The sequence below is a fragment of the Baudoinia panamericana genome (genome assembly GCF_000338955.1).
Source record: "Baudoinia panamericana UAMH 10762 unplaced genomic scaffold BAUCOscaffold_6, whole genome shotgun sequence".
Taxonomy (NCBI): Eukaryota; Fungi; Ascomycota; class Dothideomycetes; order Mycosphaerellales; family Teratosphaeriaceae; genus Baudoinia; species Baudoinia panamericana.
Window position 1 is genome coordinate 389,043 of NW_006911262.1, and position 15,796 is coordinate 404,838.

The window sequence follows — 15,796 nt, forward strand, 5'->3', positions numbered from 1 at the left end:
AGCATCGTGTCAGTGTGCATCGTCAATCCCGGAATAGCACCAGCATGCTTTCCGTCACTGCTACCATACACCCTCGGTACATCCTCACGAACTAGGACCACCACCGCGCGGTAAATTGAGGCCTATTCTCGGTGCTCAGGCGCAGGCACGCCTGCAGCTTGCCGCACCGTGACTCGAACACATCAAAGGCGCCATTCGTGTGCCAGCAAACCCCACGCACACCTTCAGCCATGGCTGCCAATGCTGGCACGCCGCCTGAAGGGCCGATGGACCCTACTATGGTACCCATAACGTCTCCTGATTCGATGCGGGACGTCAAAACCAGCAGCGAGCCCGCCGCTTCAAAGCCGCAACAGCCGACCAGTGCCCTCACTCCTCCCACCAGTGAAGAGATGGATCATGAGGAACACAAGAAGACGCATGAAGAAAGTGACCTAAGCGACCTGGATTTGGATGACGATGAGGAAGACATCGAGCCGGACCATTACTGGGATGGCGGAAAGATTCCCGTCTTCAAGCCTACGTTGGAGCAGTTCAAGAGCTTCCCCAAGTTCATTGAAAAGATCGACAAGTACGGCATGAAGAGTGGGATCGTCAAAGTCATACCACCGAAGGAGTGGTAAGTGCGGTGCATGTCCGACGGAGTGCAAAAGATTTACTTACACCGTTATCTCAGGCGCGACTCATTGCCGGCGCTGGACGAATATGTCAAGCGCATCAGGATCAAGAATCCAATCACCCAGGAGTTTAACGGGACGTTCGGCACCTACACGCAACAAAATGTCGAGAAGCAGCGCTCGTATAATCTACCGGAGTGGAAGGCTTTGACAGAAGAGACACAGCATCAGCCACCAGCCAAGCGGGGTGAGCGAAGACGCAACCAGGAGAAGGTAGTCCGTGGTGGCGGCCATCTACGTGGTCGTGGTGCTGCGGCTGCTGAGACGTCGAAAGAACAAGACGACAGCCCACGCGCAAAGAAGAAACCAGGCCGTCCAAGTCGTAGAACAACGCAGAAACCCGCCGCCAACGATGAGGATACACCTGCATGTGCTGCGACGCCACCAGCCAAGGCGAAGCCGGGACGGAAACCGAAAGGTGCTGCCCAAGGAAAGCCTGGTCAAGCGAAGTCGGTCACGTCACGTCGTTTGAACAACACTGCCGAATCCGTGGACTACGTTGATGAGGAGGCATTCAAGAACTTCGACTACCACCTTGACGACGTTGACGAGTATACGCCAGAGAGATGCGCCGAGCTCGAGACACATTACTGGAAGTCACTTGCCTTCAATCAGCCCATGTACGCCGCTGATATGCCCGGGTCGCTTTTTGACGATACCGTCGCCAGCTGGAACGTCGCGAAGCTCGAGAATCTGCTCGATGTACTGGGTACCAAGGTGCCCGGCGTGAACACAGCTTATCTCTACATGGGCATGTGGAAGGCTACCTTCGCCTGGCATCTCGAAGATGTGGACCTTTATAGCATCAACTACATCCACTTTGGCGCCCCGAAACAGTGGTACAGCATTTCGCAAGAAGATGCTCGTAAGTTTGAGGCAGCCATGCGGCAAATATGGCCCATGGACAGCAAGACTTGCGACCAGTTTTTGCGACACAAGACGTACCTCATTTCTCCGGACGTACTGCTGAAGCAGTATGGCGTCAAAGTCAATAAACTAGTACACTATGAAGGCGAGTTTGTCATAACGTACCCGTATGGCTACCACTCTGGCTTCAATCTAGGCTATAACTGCGCCGAATCCGTCAATTTCGCCACCGAGTCTTGGCTCGAGTTCGGCAGGATTGCGCGGAAATGCAACTGTGAGGCGGACAATGTCTGGGTTGATGTCTCGGAGATTGAGCGCAAGCTGCGTGGCGAGCCGACACCGGAGTATTACGAAGAGACCGATGACGATACGGAAGACGAGGATGGCAATCTGCCAACTCCTCCCGCAAGCGTCAAGGGCAAGGCGCCACGCAGCCGCAAGCGCAAGCGAGACATGAAGGAGGAGAAGCCGAAGAAAAAGAAGAAGATTCGCATCAGGATCCGTGCGCCGACTCGAGAGCCTTGTGTCATGTGTCCGAACGACAATCCGTGGGAGCCGTTGCTGCCGACTGATACCGGTAAGAAAGCGCATCGTGCCTGCGCACTCTACACGCCTGAGACATGGATCGAGAGGGACGAAGCTGGTGAAGAGAAGGTCTATGGCGTTGCTGGGATCGACCGCGCGAGGCTGGAACTCAAGTGCAACTTCTGCCGCTCCAAGCGTGGCGCGTGCTTCCAATGCTCGTCGAAGAAGTGCACCCGCGCCTTCCACGCTACTTGCGCTGCGGCTGCCGGCGTGCTGGTTGATGCAGGCATGGTGCCCACATTCGGTGAAGACGGCACGGAATACTTTGAGGAAGGCTACGACTTCCGGTGCAAGTACCACAGGCCGCGCATGGAGAAGAGTATCACCGTGGAGAAGATCGAGGCGAACAGCAAGCGCGTTGAGAAGTATGGTCGCGAGCTCAAGTTCAACGATGTGGTGCAGGCGCAGTACATTGGTGCTGAAGTCTTTGCTGGTTTGGTTGTGGAGAATCGGCCAAGCGAGCTGAGTGTGGTCGTGGATGTGTTGCCGGAAGGGTACGTTTTGCCTGCATCTATCATTTCAGAGCCTAAAATGCTGACAAGTCCACGCAGTGACCGCGTGGAGGTGGAGTACAAGTGGCTCAGTCTTCTTCACCCGGACGATTCGCAAAGACCCAAGCCTTCGGCAATCGCTATTCCCATGCCGCAGGGGATGAACAAGAAGGCCGTCTCCGTCAATAACCGGCAAGACGGCGTACCTACTCAAGGCGAGGCCTTTCACGAGAACCCTGAGTATAAGTGGCACGACTTCTACAATATGCATATGCCACCGCCGGATTACACGTCCAAGCTGCTGCAGACGATAGGCAAGCTTGAGGTTAAGATTGACGCTTCTGATACGCTCTACTACTACCTCCCCAAAGCATCTACGGAGTCGAAGTGTTTCTTCACGGATAATGCTGGCAGCAAAGTCGCGGCGCCGAAGGGTAACTTCCTTGACCGCGTGAGCAAACCTGCCCATCATTATGTCGCTCAGCGTCAACAGCAGCTCGTGGCAGCTCAGCAGCCAAAGCCTTTACTTCACGCTCGGCCGCAGCCTGCATACCAAGCACCGCAGACCGGGCCGACTTCCATCGGCAATCCTGCCAATCGCAGCGACAGGCCTTACGCGTACCAGCCGAAGGAGCCTACGCGGCCGAACGTCTTGTGGGGCGTCGATCAGAAGGCACTTGAGACTCAGCGCTCTTTCCTCGCTGACGCCGAGCGTCGCTCCTCGCAGCAGCAATATAGCCTACCCCAGCCGAAACCACAACACAACTATCAAGGCAGCGATCCGGTGCGCAATGCGCCTCTGAGGCCATTCGCGCGAGAACTTTATTACTCCACCGCCACGCTGCCCGCCGCATATCCTGGTGAGTACTCCGGCTTTACCCAGGTTGTCCGCCGGCAGAGTAACGGTGCATTAGGGGCGCCGCGGCCTGGCTCAGAGACGGCCGACTTCACCCCAAGCTACCAACCTGTGAGCGCGCAACGAAAGGAGATCAAGCGCGGCGCGCCTACTGTCCCGGCGATGGGGGGGTCTATGCCACCGAATTCGTACTCAGGCAGCAGTAGCTCCCGGCCGTCGTCAAGCGCGCAAAGTGGACAGTCTCCGGCTGGCGCACCGCTTACGCCTGCAACCACAGTTAGCTCCGCCGTCACGAAGACTTCGGAGACGACGCCGCCGGGCTACCTTGACAACCTGCAGAAGTATCCATATCTGAAGAACAGCTTTTTGAGGAGAACGGCTTACATCTCGCCATACGCGACTGATGATGGTTTCTCAGAGAGCTACCAGCCACTCACATTGGACCAGCAACCTGCGGAAGAACAGGGCTTGCATACACCAACGCCATGCACTACCGCTTTCGGCTTTGACAACGGTGGCAGACCGGTTAGCCACCAGTGGACTCCGCCGTCTCAATTATGGCATACCACTAGCAACAGCGAACAGCCGCAGTCACCGCCGCGGCAGTTACAAACTTTGCCAGCACCACAATACATGCATCAACCGCAACCGCGCCAATTTCCGCAGCCGACTTACCAAACGCCTTTGGAGTTCCGTCAGTCGTTCTCAAGCCTGCCGTCCGCAGCTTCACGTGACGGCGCGCAGGCTCGCATGCTGAGGGACCAGGGCTTTGGCTACTCCCCATACGCTTCGACCAACTACGCTCCTCGACAGCCGCGGGGAAGTCAGTACGACACGGCCAGAATGTGGGACAGTCCCAAGGCTCCCACCCCCAGTCCGCTAAGCGATCAGCATGGCACTCCCGGAGTGTACAACAACAGCCATACGCCAACACATAACAGCGGCTGGGGTCCAGCAGGCCCGCCGGCACCAATTCTGGGCGGCATACCGATGCAGCAGCAGGGTTCAAACGGGAGCGTCGGACACGGCCCGACACTGCCGCAAATGGCGGGAGGCAGTGAGACCTGGCGGTACAACTAGCAGTTGTATCCTGTGGATCCGCGTCTTCTGCAGCTCAGGGGACTTCGGGGCCCGTATCCGCCCTATTATTGATCGGGATTCCTCAACGGGGAAAGAGAGAAGAGTTCCCGAAGCGCGAGGCTATTGGTTCATTCGGCGAAGTTGCGGGTTTTGCGACTTGTGCCATGGCTATGATAACGACTCATGGCTTGCTGGCTTTGCTTCAGTACGACAGTGATGTAGAAAATGGCGTTGGCGGGACGGTTGTATCGCTGTATCATATCAAATGGTGCCTGCCGTTCGCTCCACTTGTGAGCTCTGAGTATTAATCGAATACTCTCCGCTGTATTTAAGAGAGGTCAAACGCATAAGAATGATAATACACAATCTTTTCCGTGAGCTATGAAGATTCTTCGCTCTTTGCTATTTTTAACAAGCTAAACCGCTGTCGTCTGTGACGCCGGCACGTCTGCGCCATGCTATGATTGAGAAGAATTGTGTTGTACATGCTCCACACCCCTAGCCTGTCTTGAGCCGTGCCCCGTTACCAGCCAGTGTGCCTTCCGCCTTCCGTTTCCCCAGCGAGCTTTCTGGCGTTGCACTCCTTTGCCTCTGACCAGTCATGCTCAGCGCAGCCGCCAGCGAGCCTCCTCCACCACCACCCCATGGCTTCTTCATCTCCTCCACGCAAGTCGCATGCGCAGGCTTTCCATTATAGTACACGGCGTTGGTGAACACCCAATCTTGCAGCTCCTCACTGTAGCTACTTTTCATCTCCTCCTGACACACCGTACAGGTCAACCGAGTAATGCCAGCCGGAGCACGGATGTACTGGTCCTGCGCTCCACGCTTCTTCTGCACCGTGGCAGCCGCAGTAGTATCCGCCGCTGACGCCGTGCTAGGGTCAAACTCTGGGATGCTGATCCACTCCACCTCGTCTAGGAACCATTGGCGGTGCTGTCCTCGGCTGGCGTTGGGGTCTGCGAGGCGCTGGTTCGTACGGAAGTGCCAGTCCAAGTGCCGCTGCTTCTTCGCTCGGCCTTCTTCGGTGGCCAGGAAGCGGCGACCGCAAGTTGAGCACTGGTTGGGCTGGTTGTCATAAAGGGCCTGCACAAGCTCAGGACGAAATGTCTTTAGTGCTGAATTACTTATGGGTATTGCGGCCTTGCTTTGTGTTCCTGCGGGCTGCGCTGCATGGGTAGTAGGCGTGCTGTTTTGCGAAGGCGGCAGGATTGATTGTAGGGATGCGAGTAGAGACGTTGTCGAACTAGTATTTGGTGGTGGTAGCGTACTGTTCTGTGCCGGAGCCGTCTGTGGTGTGGTGGAAGGGAGGCTGCTTAGCACGCCACTTTTGCTTAGAGCGGCGAGCAGGTCGGCTGTGTTGCTTGTCGGCGCTGCCGTGATGTTGTTCTGAACGTTGTTTAGCTGAGTATGGGGCATATTCTGCAGAGCAGGGACGGCTGTGCGCATCTGCGGTGTGCTTGGCTTCTGTCCGTTTGCAAGCAATGCTTGCAGTCCGTTGAGTGCGTTTGGCGCAAGAAGCGGCGGCGCTGTATGGTTCAGCATTGATGCAGCAGGTTGCGCGAATGGTAAGGTGCCTGACCCAGGGTATTGATAAGCTTGTGACACCGAAGCCGGTGGTTGGTATGGCGCTGGCTGTTGCATCGCTGGCGTGGCTTGCCACTGAGGCGTAGGTACCGGCGGCTGCGGACTACGCCGTGGATCCGGGGCCACGGCTGCCAGTGCTGTCACCTTGGTTCTGACTTCTTGCAGTGCGGCATCTGGAACGGCTCCAGAATCCACGACTTGCTTCAACTTCAAAAGCGCATGAAGCTGGGTGATCAGGCCTTGATCACTCGGGGAGGCGGCGAACGCCATCTGCAAACGCGAAATGAGAGCACTAATATCTGCTCTGAGGGTGCTGACATCTATCATCGGCCGCGCCGCAGGATTCAATGAGAGGAAGGGCGGCTGCTGTTGTGGTGTCGGAGGAGGCATTGCGGGCTGCCACTGTTGTTGTGGTGGAGCCGCCTGGCTGTTGCCGTAAACGTATTGCGGATACTGTTCGTGTTGATTGGGTGTCGGAGGTACTGCATACTGGCCATTGTATTGTGGTGGAGTTGGAGTACTTCTGTATGGCGGCTGCTGCACTTGTCTTTGATTTTGCAAAGCTGCTGTCTTCGCCTTGATAAGCGCGTTCTCGATCGGACGAACGATTTCCGGAGGAAAGACGGGTCGGTGATCCATAGAACCAGGAACAGGTTCCTTCCAAGTCTTGAGCAGACTGTCCATGGCCCGTCGAGTCATGCCATCCACCAAAGTGTACGCCTCCATAAACGTGCTGTACAAATTCCGGCCAAGGTATACGGTATACGGCGTTCCGACATTCTTAACGATGCTGTCAAGAACGTACAAAGCGGGCAACTTTTTGTTCGGGGCGGTCTGCATTGCGGTCAGTAAATGGCCATTCTGCAGATATGTGAGGCTGGACCACGGACTGAATCACGTGACCTCGCTTACTCACTGTTTTGATGTGGTTTTCGAGCACTCTCGAGATTGCTTGCGCATACTCGGTATACTCTCGTGCTATGCTCGTGAGGTTCCCAATCTCATATCGGTCGTTCCGCGATAAATCTCGTAACGAGTCTTCAAAGTCAACCGCAACATCAGAGGTGCCCGAAATGGAACCTCTCGGCGACAGGGCAGACATGACGATCACGCAACGACCGAGAGCAGAGCAACATGCACTGGAGGGAGTAGGACTCTAGTGATAATAACGCTCAAGATGAGCGCGACGGCGTGAGAAGCGCTGCCAGTGGTACGAACAGCCACCGCCTGGCAGCAGATGAGCTTCCGTAATGCTCGTCAGAGAGGGTTCGCACTGAACGCTATTGCGGACACAACAGTCCTCCGCGGTGAGAGTGAGGACCCGCGGCAAATAGATGGCTAGCGCTAATTACTATCCACGATGCCGTTTTCCCAGCAGTGAACGTGCGAACCCCTAAGTGCAAACCCAAAGACTGCACAGCTCTTTCTGCCCGGTCCTCCGTTACACGCGTCCTCCTTATGATAACCTGCCACCAGCTGATTTAAAAAGACGTTCTTGATTGAGAGAAAGTGTAGGGCAAGGTCAGTCTGGTATGCGTATGCTTGAAGTGTACAGTTGCAGTCTCGGTGGCAGTGCCAGTCGCTTTTGTTGTAGTGCCGCTTCACGTTTGTTGTCGTAAACAATCACCCGAAGTATGTGTGGACCTCTGTTTATAGCTTGCAATGGTTGGAGGTGAGACGCTTAACACGACGATGGAAGCTGAGGACAAAGGAAGCGCAAGCGGCTGCCTAAGGCAACATTTACGTCAACGAGTGGACCGACCCACTTAGCAATTGATCGCAGGTGAGTTGGACTTCTCTCTCTGCGACTTCAACATAAACGTGAAGACATTAGGACTTGACTACCTACTTGAGAGACCGCTTGTCTAAGATAGTCTTTCTGGCTGGGTGATATAAGCATCAATATGAAGTTCACACTCGGCTTGTTCATACTGACCCTGCTCGCTGCACTATGCTTCGCGACGGCGCCTCAGAAGCAGTACATCATCAGCTACCCACAAGATACACCGGTCTCAGTTCTCGAGGATGCCAAGGATGCGATCGTGAAGGCTGTGAGTCATCCTGTGTTCGATGCTCATCAAAGTCCCCACTGACCCTCGGTCCTGGATAGGGTGGCGTGATAGAGCATGAGTACAACCTTATCAAAGGCTACGTTGTCAGAATGTCGGCCAATACACTCGACAAAGTGCAAGCGATGGGTTCCAGCAACAACGTTCTCATCGAAGAAGACAAGACCATCAACGTCGCCAAGTCGTGATCGAGGAGGAAGTACCAAGTATGCGAAAGTAGTGGCGTCCAGTTACGGGGTCGCCGGACCCCCAAGGCTCCTAAACGCTTCAGGCAAGCCTTGACTGAACCATAACAAATGGGTCAAAAAGTACAGACCGTGCGAGTCCGCTAGTTATATACTCGAGGTCGGCAAAGGGCTCGCTAGACAGTGCAAGATTCCGCTTGTTGGCCGCGTTGGACGATGTGAAGCACCAACCTGTACTAACTGAAGGAAAGGCATAATGACTGGACGATACATGCAGGTCGGCGTTCACGTGCATTAGTAGGTGCGAAGCTAGCTCTTCATTGCCCCAATGTACTTCCAAATGCGAACTATCAGTACAGACCAAGCACTCTGCAGGACCTCCCAAAGATTGCCGCCACATGTGCAGGGTGTGTCACGCATGCTTACACAACGAGTGACCGACTCTGCGAGGTGAAGCAAGAGCGGTTACCGCATTTCATGGCTTGCAAAGCGACACCGACGGTGACTTCCGGACCCTCTGCATGCCCACATCCATCAATATTGGCCCAGATATGGTTCCCTTTCACTGGCACTAGAAGAGGCGAAAATGTGGTCGGTTGCTCGGAGACTTCAGTGGACAACTTTGCTGCCCCGCACGACCTTCGAGAAACCGGAGCTGGATCGAGACCCCGCGTAAACCTGGAAGTTATGCTACCGTGCTGCTACTCCTTCGGAAGGAAAACTCGCTATCGAAGACCAATCCTTCCGTCTGCAAACGATCGGCCAGAAGTCCTTCGTGGACTTGCATCACGATGCTATCCAATACCGGCCCACGTAGCCACGGCCACCACGACGGCTGACTGCTCCGCGTTAGGGCTGAATTACTCATTGGGGCTAGCCTGATCAGGGTGTCGCATCAGACTGTTGCGGTTTCCTCCGTGGCTGCAGCTCACTTCGCTTAATCGTCCTTCGCTATGCGCCAAGCATTGTAAGCGTACTTAGACTAAGCCGAAAGCGCGAGATCCTTGTCTCGGCTGCCACGTGCGAGTTCCATTCTTCGGGATGCCGAAGGGAAGGAACCAATGATGGATGCTGCCGGCAAGAGCTCCGACCCTGTCCGCCTAGATGTCCACTGCGGCGTCTCCGCACCATTACTCGATACGGACGGTGTCGCGAGCGACGACCGGTCTAGACAGAGTGTGTGACGGACCACCAAGGCAACCCTTCGCGAGTCGCTCATGTGCACGAGCCTATCCCTCGCAGCCGACGCACCCGGCAAGGACATGGATCCGCAGAAGCATGGGCGGTCGCTCGTCTCCTCCGCGGCTGCTGTGCCAAGCTTATCGCCAACGGCGCCGTCCGGGAAACGACGAACTGGGTCTGTCACTAGTGATGGAAGGTCCCTTTCCTTGCCCTGACATGCTTAGGAAGAACCAGAGACCGGTGAATGTTCTTGCCTGCCGATCGTGTGTGTATCACTGGTGGGCACTATCAAGGCTCTTGGCAGTCTTAGCCCTGGTCGCTGCACTCTAGCTGAACACAGCCGTCGCTTGCGCTCGAGCCTTTGTGAAGCAGCTGAAGTAAAGCCTCAAAGGAGGGCACATAAGGCTTTCAGGCTGCCAGATCAAGGTAGCATAGCTTTTGCAACAGTAGGCGGTCGTAACTGTGCCCAACAAAGTCTCTAACCGCGCAGCGCAGAGCTTCACGTCTCCTGCCTGTACTGGAACGAGCTGCTCCGTGAGGTATAACACGATCCCAAATACCACGGTATCTCGCACGGCATGACAGCGATTGTACCTGGTTTGGGGCATTCCCTGATGGACTATTCAATGCCTGGAGATGCGAGTGAGCATATGTGGGGCCATCATCAGTCAACCTACATGCTGCTGCCCACCTTGACGAACGGTTGGTCCCATTCGCAGGGATCAGAAATGGGTGGCATGCAGGACGGCGATCATCCAGCATTTCATTCGCTTCAGCGCCTCGATGAAATCTACGGCTCGCCTGTTTATGGCAACCTGCAATCGGATGTCGACATGGCGACTCCCTCGAGTGCTGGCTTCCCTGCAATTATGCCCAATAGCCATCCGGTTGTGACTCCAAACTCGGGCAACAAGTATCTCAACGCTCCTACAGATCAAGGTAACGGCTCGGTCTCATCGCAGAGTCCTCGTAGCACACACGGCCAGGTTGGCACGCGGCGCCATCGGAATAGCGCCGGAGCGCAAAGCAGCCTTAAGCCGCCGCGACCGCCGTTCGGCAGGTCAAGCACAGCTCCTCAAGCTGGCGAGTCCGCGGCGTTCATCAAGCGCTCCCCTGCCAGCGACGGCGACGATGAGGACTACATACCGCACGAAGGCGGGAAGGGCCGCGGCAGAAAGCGACAGCGCATCCCTCATACCGCTGTTGAACGTCGATATCGTGAGAATCTCAATGCTCACCTTGATCGGCTTCGTGAGGCGGTGCCGGCGCTCGTAGCGCGCTCCAAGGGTGGCGATCCATGCCACGAGGGCGTCAAGCCGAGTAAGTGCGAGATATTGAATGGTGCCATCGAACACATAGGTGCGCTCAGCAAGGAAAATCAGGCGTTGCGGAGCGAGATCATGCTTCTCAAGGCGCGTTATAATGATATCGCAGGATTCTACCAAGACGATTCTTGAAATGAGATGTCTAATGCTCGGGAGGGATATTGGCGTTGGCGCTTACTTTTATGCCACTCAGGTGTTACATTGGCTCTTCCAAGCTATGCGGGATAATGAAGGTTCACCCGGGTGGAGGCAGTGTTTGAGCGAAGAGCGGGCGATTTTCCTCACATCAATGCTACCACGCATGTCGTTGGCAGAACGATCAGCCGTGATCCGAAGCGTAACTGTAGAACTTAGTAACGACTTAATGCTTGTATATATATTCGGCGGAGCCTGCAAAGGAAATCTTGTCTCTCGCGCGCATATTTCGACCGTTGGCTACTCGTCACGGAAAAGCCATCTTCCTCCATCGCGCATCGCTTCTCGCCATCTTTCCTCGACTTTTTCGCTTACGACCTCTCGAGCTCGGATACGGTCATCCTCGACCTCCTGTGTTGTTGGCATTTCGGTGCGCCAAAAGCCAGGTGGCGTGCTGCGTCTTTCGAATGCGTTCCGATGCTTGCCGTATTTGTTGGCGAAAGCACTTGCACGAGCCTCAAGTAACAGATGTTGTCTCTTGTCATGAGAGTATGCACCAACGATCTGCTGCCAGTTGGATCCAAAATAGGCAGTGAGCACCTCGGAATCGGATCCAACATCAACCCCACCTGCCTGAACCATAGCGAGGAAGTCAGCACCGCAACATTCAGGCTTGGTGCATCCTTTCAAGCACCGCCGCTGGTCACGACCCCTGAGGGTGTCCGCGAAAGCATATTCGGCTCCCAGATATCTCGGGTTGATCTTGAAGTCTTCGAGACGTAGGCTTTTCGGAGGCCGTAAACGAAGAGGCTCGTCCTCGGGTTCTACTGGAGGCGGCGATTTCTCTTCACGCTGTGCGGTCTCTGGGCGCCGCACTTGCGGTGGTAATAACGGCCTGGCTCTTGTATCCCGAGTTGAAGTCGAAGCATTGGACAGCTGCGCACGGTTCCGCTTAGTCCTCACCAGCGGTTCTGACACTGGTGTCGGAAGCTTCTCGACTCGGGACGTAGCTGGAGCTGGCGTCCGGCTTCTGACCAGGCGCTGCCTATCCGGTCCTGTTTCATAGAGCAAGCCCTTGAGGCGATCGCTCGCACTGTCACCGTTCGCTTTCGGCGATCCATAGGCCTTGACCTCTTTGGGAGATTGCAACTTTTGACTTTCGCCATCTTCCGACAGCAAAGCGGCCTTGCACGCTGCTTCGCGGTCGCTACGTTCGCAATTAGGCAAAGGCCGCCACAGACTGCGATCGACATAGGCTGGGATGTTCACGCTCAAAGGGCGCAATGCGCGGTCATTGCTTGCGACGGGCTGTATAGGCCCACGCGCTAGCGAAGCGCCTGACGGCTGGTCGCAATGTCGCACATCATCAACAACAGCTCCATGCATTTCGCTGTCCGATACGGAATCTTTGGCTGGTAGATGCAATGGGCGCTTCAGCTCTTCTGATAGAGCGCGCTGCTGACCATCCGCCAGCCGCCGTCGCTTCCGCGGTGTGTGGTATTGGTTCGCAAGGGCGCTGAGATCAGAGGTCTCCATATGGAAGAGTCCATGACGTTTGGGTGGGCTGCTGAGGTCATCACTTTTGATCTCAATAGCACCGGAGGAAGACTTTCGCTCCTCCTTAACGCGCGAGCGCGGTGTCACTTTGTGGAAAGCTGTACGACCTCTCCGTTTGATGGTCCGTGCAGATATGACTATAGGCTCGCTATCACTACCTGATATGCGATTCGGAGGAGGCGATAACCGAGGGTTCTCAGGACTAAGCCCAGGTTCAGTAGTTTGGCTTGAGCTTATCCTCACCACTGTTGAGCTGAGCCGAGCGGGAGTAGCTCCGTCGTAGCCGTCACGCTGCTGGACACCGGTGAGTATTTTTATTGCCGATCCGGCTTGCTCGTTACTTGCCGGAACTGCGTCATCGTGGGTGGCCAGAGACTGAACGGTATGACTCGCTTGGGGAGTGCTTCCCTCGTGGCACTCGAGCTCCCTGTCTTCATGCAAGCCGACAGAAAGACTCTTGGGAGTACCTGGGTTCGCGTCGTTGGCGCCAATATGGTCCTGTGCCCTTTTGCGCCGCTGATGCTCAACATATGCTTTCCATTGGCGGGCGTTCTCTTTTGCTGCTTCGTACTTCTTCACAGCGAAGTCACGTTGACGTTGGCATCTTTGATAAGTCTCATTAAGCTCACGATAGCGGGTGTCGAGACTTTCATAGTCGACGTGTGGTACTCCAACTGCGATGCCAGCTTTGGTCTCCTCCAAGCTACTCGAGACCGGGCTGTTACGGTGCTCGCGCTTAACGGCCACATCCTCGTTCTGCGAGTCTGCGAACCTAGCCCGCAACAAGGCATTGTCTGCTTCCAACTCCGAGATTCGCAAAGTCTTCTGGCCGAGAAGCGTCAGTACCCGGTTGCAGTTGTCGCAGTAACCATCAGCATCGGAGCGCGCCATAATCTGGTCAAGACCATCTCACGGTATCGACAGCAGTGGACTGTGTAAACGCATATCCAGACCAGTAACAGTGTAGGCCATCGCGCTCCCGTATAGAGTGATGTTAACTCTCTGTTGACCTGATGCCTGCAGGCGCGCCTCGAAGGTGGACGCGCCACCTCGGCACGGGCGGCTTTGTTCCGGCGGCCGAACGTGCCGAAACCCTGGCTCGCCGCATAGGAAACTCGCCGTGATGGCGAACAAAGCACTACATTTCAAAGCACATCGCCTGGTGACACTGAACGATATCATTGGCACCGGGAAACCAGCAGTAAAATGAAGAGGCAGCGTGATGCAGATGAGATAGTGTTGCAGCCTGCTACAAAGCGCACAAAGACCTCCCGCGTTGACCATCTGTCACGGCTCAGCGATGAATTAATACTCCGTGTGCTCGGGGCTTTGTCGGTGTCACAACTCATAGTCTGCGAGAGGTAGGATTCCCCCTTCCCCCTATACCTTTAGTCGAGTCATCATGCTGAGCGTGGCAGACTGTCTCGCAAGTACAGATCCTTGGCTGGTGATAATAGCCTGTGGAAAGGCCTGTACTACCACAACTTCGTGCGGCCTAGAGCGACCAGGCTACGGCAGTCCAGAGACAGGGACGAAGTTGACGGGGACAGATTCCTAAGCTCGGGAGGCTCGCGTTGGCTCGATGACGAGCATTTGGTTCGTCATGAAGGTCGCACGAATTGGAAGAAACAGTAAGTGGAAGTTCTTGGTGTTGGCACCCGCAGCATCAGAGTGCTGACATGGTATTGAGGTTTCGACTGCGGCAGAATTGGCAGAAGGGCAGTGCTGTGGTCAATGAAATACAGGTGGCGGAGGAAGCCAGCGTACCACCCACTCTTGTCCAGATGAATGACGGTATAATCTATATGGCCGACCGAACAGGCTTACGAGCCTGGTCTGCGAAGGGCTCACGCAAGATGGTAGCTCAGACATCTCTAGAAGCCCTTAATGGGTCACCACCCACGACTCTTGCAGTGGGACCTGGACTAGACGATGAAACGACAACAGACACGACCGCAATCATCGTTGGATCACAAAGTGGCGCATTCAGCGTGTTCACTCTGGACAAAAGGGAAGCGGACCTCTGCCATCTGTGTACGCACGAGCCTTCGACCAGTGGTACCATCTCTTCCGCTGCCATTGCCTGGCCTTATGTGGTTACAATGACAGCCACGCAGTCACTGTCCTTCTATCGCTTTCCAGAACGGCCGCGGCATACTAATAATCGGGTGCAGCCGCGGTTGCTACATTCTCTCAAGTCGCAGACTGTGTATCCTCCACTTTCGGTCTCCCTCCGGCCTTCTCCATCTACAATCACAGTCTGCATAGCCTATACTTTGCCGACATATCTTTCTGGCTGGACTTTTGGCCTTCAAGAAATCCGTGTCACGCCTGGAGGCGACTTTCTAGGCTCTAGAACAGCGTCTGCGATCGATCAACATTATCGGCCCCTGGCGTTTGCTATTCCACCCATGATACATCACATCACTGCAACTCAAGGCTCGTTAGCAACGGCGACTACCTTGGAGCTCAGGCATATCCACTCAAAGCCAACTACGATCTCCTACGCACATCCTTATCTTTTGGTATCTCATCCAGACAACACACTGACGCTCTACCTGGTGAAATCCAACGCAGAGACTCTACACATCAGCCCAGGTAGTAGACTCTGGGGCCATACATCCTCGGTTTCCGGCGCGCACGTAGGCGGACGCGGTAAGGCCGTTTCCGTAAGTCAAAGGGGCGACGAACTGCGATTGTGGGAACTAGAAGGTGGCTTTGTGTCCTCCGCCGCACGCAAGCGATTAGCTAGCGGCGACCTGAGTGTCCAAGTCCAGCCTAGTGTGGCAACGTCGACCAGCCAGCGTCCAGGACAAGGAGATCCGAATACTCTCGGTCTGGCGATGTCCGTGAGAAGCAGTTGCGCCAGGGAGCAAAGTTCCTCGGAGTTAACTCTAACCAGGGGCTGGATTGGCTTTGACGAGGAGAACGTAGTAGTGCTTGAGGAGCAGAGCCAAGGCAGGCAAGCACTGCTGGTCTACGACTTCACGTGAGAAACGAGCAACATTATATGTAGTCTTTGTCCAGGTTTTGATAATCCCGTCAGATAAGACTTCATTAGGTACTCTCGTGTCCCAGCACGTGTAAGATAAAACGCGCTCCACTAGCGTACGGCTTCCGGCTCGTCCCACAGACCCTTGAGGTTAAACTGCATCGAAGGACGTCAAACGCTTTACTCGCTTCCGACTTGACCACATCTG

The 15,796-nt window shown here is 55.3% G+C and overlaps 6 protein-coding genes across 6 annotated transcripts; 4 read left to right on the forward strand and 2 right to left on the reverse strand.

Moving 5' to 3' along the window:
- Window positions 1-4: 4 nt before the first annotated feature.
- Window positions 5-4,935, forward strand: BAUCODRAFT_33663 (uncharacterized protein). Its single transcript, XM_007677865.1, has 3 exons — window positions 5-619; window positions 677-2,623; window positions 2,681-4,935. The coding sequence occupies exons 1-3, from the start codon at window positions 231-233 to the stop codon at window positions 4,554-4,556; spliced, it is 4,212 nt and encodes a 1,403-aa protein (XP_007676055.1). The 5' UTR covers window positions 5-230; the 3' UTR covers window positions 4,557-4,935.
- An 18-nt stretch (window positions 4,936-4,953) lies between these two features.
- BAUCODRAFT_33665 (uncharacterized protein) lies at window positions 4,954-7,518 on the reverse strand. The gene is made up of 2 exons (XM_007677866.1): window positions 7,060-7,518; window positions 4,954-6,977 (listed from the first exon to the last, which is right to left on the reverse strand). Exons 1-2 carry the CDS (start codon window positions 7,243-7,245, stop codon window positions 5,055-5,057), a joined length of 2,109 nt encoding a protein of 702 aa, XP_007676056.1. The 5' UTR covers window positions 7,246-7,518; the 3' UTR covers window positions 4,954-5,054.
- Window positions 7,519-8,047: 529 nt separating this feature from the next.
- On the forward strand, window positions 8,048-8,400 carry BAUCODRAFT_147958 (uncharacterized protein; the record flags this gene model as incomplete). The annotated part of the gene is made up of 2 exons (XM_007678264.1): window positions 8,048-8,194; window positions 8,254-8,400. The coding sequence occupies 2 exons, from the start codon at window positions 8,048-8,050 to the stop codon at window positions 8,398-8,400; spliced, it is 294 nt and encodes a 97-aa protein (XP_007676454.1).
- A 1,633-nt stretch (window positions 8,401-10,033) lies between these two features.
- On the forward strand, window positions 10,034-11,188 carry BAUCODRAFT_470611 (uncharacterized protein). The gene has a single exon (XM_007678265.1). It carries the CDS (start codon window positions 10,158-10,160, stop codon window positions 11,034-11,036), a length of 879 nt encoding a protein of 292 aa, XP_007676455.1. The 5' UTR covers window positions 10,034-10,157; the 3' UTR covers window positions 11,037-11,188.
- A 151-nt stretch (window positions 11,189-11,339) lies between these two features.
- Window positions 11,340-11,915, reverse strand: BAUCODRAFT_70304 (uncharacterized protein; the record flags this gene model as incomplete). The annotated part of the gene is made up of 2 exons (XM_007678115.1): window positions 11,340-11,555; window positions 11,601-11,915. Coding segments are annotated over 2 exons (531 nt in total), but the record flags the coding sequence as incomplete, so codon positions are not given.
- Window positions 11,916-13,802: 1,887 nt separating this feature from the next.
- BAUCODRAFT_70614 (uncharacterized protein) lies at window positions 13,803-15,589 on the forward strand (the record flags this gene model as incomplete). Its single annotated transcript, XM_007678134.1, has 3 exons — window positions 13,803-13,957; window positions 14,015-14,227; window positions 14,287-15,589. 3 exons carry the CDS (start codon window positions 13,803-13,805, stop codon window positions 15,587-15,589), a joined length of 1,671 nt encoding a protein of 556 aa, XP_007676324.1.
- Between the last annotated feature and the right edge of the window lie 207 nt (window positions 15,590-15,796).

Bases quoted from the DNA above. Each gene is read 5' to 3' on its own strand.
- BAUCODRAFT_33663 (XM_007677865.1), top strand. From the start codon at position 231: ATGGCTGCCAATGCTGGCACGCCGCCTGAAGGGCCGATGGACCCTACT. The intron at 620-676 runs GTAAGTGCGGTG...CCGTTATCTCAG, and splicing joins GTCATACCACCGAAGGAGTG to GCGCGACTCATTGCCGGCGC. The intron at 2,624-2,680 runs GTACGTTTTGCC...AAGTCCACGCAG, and splicing joins GTGGATGTGTTGCCGGAAGG to TGACCGCGTGGAGGTGGAGT.
- BAUCODRAFT_470611 (XM_007678265.1), top strand. From the start codon at position 10,158: ATGACAGCGATTGTACCTGGTTTGGGGCATTCCCTGATGGACTATTCA.
- BAUCODRAFT_33665 (XM_007677866.1), bottom strand. From the start codon at position 7,245: ATGTCTGCCCTGTCGCCGAGAGGTTCCATTTCGGGCACCTCTGATGTT. The intron at 6,978-7,059 runs GTGAGTAAGCGA...ACCGCAATGCAG, and splicing joins TCGAAAACCACATCAAAACA to ACCGCCCCGAACAAAAAGTT.